The following is a 2,817-nucleotide window of genomic DNA, read 5'->3' as shown; positions in this document are numbered from 1 at the left end:
GAACCGGAAGGCAACACTAGGACTGGTGCTGTAGTCAAAGCTGTCTTGAGCTTTTGGAAGCTCGTCTCACAATCATCAGACCAACGAAACTGAGCACCCTGCTAGGTCAATCTAGTCAAAGGTGCTGCAATAGATGAGAAGCCCTCCACGAACCGGCGATAATAACCTGCTAACCCCAAGAAGCTCCTGATCTCAGTCGCCGAAGTAGGACGAGGAAAACTCTGAACTACCTCAATCTTCTTGGGATCCACCTTAATACCCTCGCCTGATACAACATGCGCCAAGAATGCCATAGAATCTAACCAAAACTCACACTTGGAGAACTTAGCATAGAGCTTCTATTCCCGCAAGGTCTGAAGCACCACTCTCAAGTGCTGCTCATGCTCCTCCATGCTACGTGAGTAAATCAAAATGTTATCAATGAAGATAATGACAAACAAATCAATATAAGGCATGAACACCCTGTTCATCAAGTCTATTAACGCCGCTGGGGCGTTAGTCAAGCCGAAGTACATCACCAGAAATGCATAATGGCCATATCTAGTACGAAAAGCAGTCTTTGGAACATTCGAGTCCCGAATCTTCAACTGATAGTACCATGACCTCAAGTCGATCTTAGAGAACACACACCCTGCATCTGGTCAAACAAATCATCAATACGCGGCAGCGGGTACTTGTTCTTGACGGTAACTTTGTTCAACTAGCGGTAATCAATGCACATCTGCAATAGTCCCCTCTTTCTTCTTTACAAATAACACTGGTGCACCCCAAGGTAAGACACTTGGCCTGACGAACCCCTTTGCTAGCAACTCCTCATGCTGCTCCTTCAACTCCTTGAACTCTTTTGGATCCATATGGTACGGTGGGATAAATATAGACTGGGTACCTAGAGCCAAGTTAATACAGAAGTCGATATCATGATCTGGTGGAATGCCTGGAAGATCAGAAGCAAACACATCAGAGAACTCCCAGACTACTTGTACTGAAACAATCGCCGGAGACTCTGGAGTAGTATCCCGAACATACTCTGGAGTAGTATCTCGAACATAGGCTAGATAACTCTAACAACCCTTCTCGACCATGTGTCGAGCCTTCATAAAACAGATAACCTGACTAGATGTACTGACAGACGAACCCTTCCACTCCAATTTAGGTAACTTTGGTATCGCTAAGGTAACAGTCTTGGCGTGGCATTTAAGGATGGCGTGATATGGGGATAGACAGTCCATGCCCAGGATGACCTCAAAGTCGGTCATATCAAGCAATAGAAGATCTGCTCTAGTCTCGTATCCATAGAATATGACCACACAGGACCGATAGATCCGATCCACAACAACAGAATCGCCCACAGGAGTGGACAGATAAACATGAGTACCCAAGGACTCGCGAGGAATATCCAGAAAATGAGCAAATAGAGATGACACATACAAATAGGTAGACCCTTGATTAAATAGTACTGAAGCTTCCCTACCGCAAACAGAAATAATACCTATGATCACGGCATCTGAAGCCATTGCATATGGTCTAGTCGGAAAAGCATAGAATCTGGCTGGCCCCCGCCTGCCTGACCTCTACCTCTGGGACAAACCCTACCTCCCTTCCCTCCGCCTCTGGGCGGCCGAGCGACTGGTGCGGCTACTGGTGCTGTAATCATGGACTGTTGGCCCTGCTACACTGCCTTGCCCCGAAGTCTGGGGCAATGTCTCTTCATGTGACTAGGATCCCCGCACTCATAACAACCTCTCGGGGCGGTGGACGGCTGCCCCGAGGTCTGACCCTGATGGCCTAAATACCCACCCGAAGAACCTTGAAGAGTGGGTGGGCGGTATGAACTCTCTAGCATGGCACTAAAATAGGCACTGGAAGAACCCTGATGACTGGAGTACCCACTGGAAGAACCCTGAATACCTGGCAGGCGCTAAGAACTTTCCGGCATAGCACTGAAGTATGGTCACGCTGGAATACCCCGAGGAGGTGGTGGTGCTGAATATGGGGGCCTGCTGGGCTGAACCCTCCCAAAATGACCTCTGCCCCCAGCTGGTGCACATCTGAACTCTCTAGAAAAATGGGACATCTTGTCCCGCTACATCTAATTAAATGTGACATACTACTTGATTCATTTTCATTGTCATTTTATCTTATAATATTGTTTAAACATTTTACCATGCCATTATTTATTTTCCAGCAGGGCCTGACCTGACCTCATCACTACTCTACCGAGGTTAGGCTTGGCACTTACTGGGTACCGCTGTAGTGTACTCATACTACGCTTCTGCACATCTTTTTGTGCAGATCCAGATACATCTTATCAGACCACGCATCAGTAAACTAGCTATACGAGGAGACTTCGAGGTATATCTGCCAGCGTCCGCAGACCCCGGAGTCCCCCTCTATCTTACTATTTTGTCTTCCTTATTTGCTTTAGACTCTGATGTATAGAGACATAAAGAATAAATTCTTAGAAGCTTGTGACTTATTTATATCGGGTTTTTGGAGTTAAAATTATTTGAATTGTAGTTTATTTATTTAAGATATTTATTATTATTCCTCATTGATAGGCTTACCTAGTCTTAGAGACTAGGTGCCATCACGACATCTTACGGAGGGAATTTGGGGTCGTGATAGTACGAGAAGTCTTATTTAGGGGAACGAGGTTCTAGAAAGAAAAACAATCGATCGAGTCGTTACATTCTCTACCTCTTAACCAAACGTCCGTCCTCCAACGGGTTCAGAATCATACCTGGAGTGCTAAATAAGTGTGGATATATGCTCCGCAGTTAAAGAACCTTTATTGGATATTTTGAAGTTGATAAGGAA

The 2,817-nt window shown here is 45.7% G+C and overlaps 1 protein-coding gene across 1 annotated transcript; it reads right to left on the bottom strand.

Annotated features, from left to right (window-relative positions):
- Positions 1 to 710: 710 nt before the first annotated feature.
- On the bottom strand, positions 711 to 1,514 carry LOC138900303 (uncharacterized). The gene is made up of 2 exons (XM_070187027.1): positions 1,136 to 1,514; positions 711 to 1,027 (listed from the first exon to the last, which is right to left on the bottom strand). Exons 1-2 carry the CDS (start codon positions 1,512 to 1,514, stop codon positions 711 to 713), a joined length of 696 nt encoding a protein of 231 aa, XP_070043128.1.
- Positions 1,515 to 2,817: the final 1,303 nt, after the last annotated feature.

Source organism: Nicotiana tomentosiformis, chromosome 10, assembly GCF_000390325.3.
Source record: "Nicotiana tomentosiformis chromosome 10, ASM39032v3, whole genome shotgun sequence".
NCBI lineage: Eukaryota > Viridiplantae > Streptophyta > Magnoliopsida > Solanales > Solanaceae > Nicotiana > Nicotiana tomentosiformis.
The sequence above is the reverse complement of the archived record's forward strand: the minus strand, read 5'-3'. Positions and strand labels throughout refer to the sequence as shown.

What these genes read in the sequence shown, in the direction of transcription:
- LOC138900303 (XM_070187027.1), bottom strand. Translation starts at nt 1,514, where the DNA reads ATGGCTTCAGATGCCGTGATCATAGGTATTATTTCTGTTTGCGGTAGG. An exon ending in ACCTAAATTGGAGTGGAAGG is followed by an intron (nt 1,028 to 1,135) that starts GTTCGTCTGTCA and finishes ATACTACTCCAG; the next exon opens with AGTATGTTCGGGATACTACT.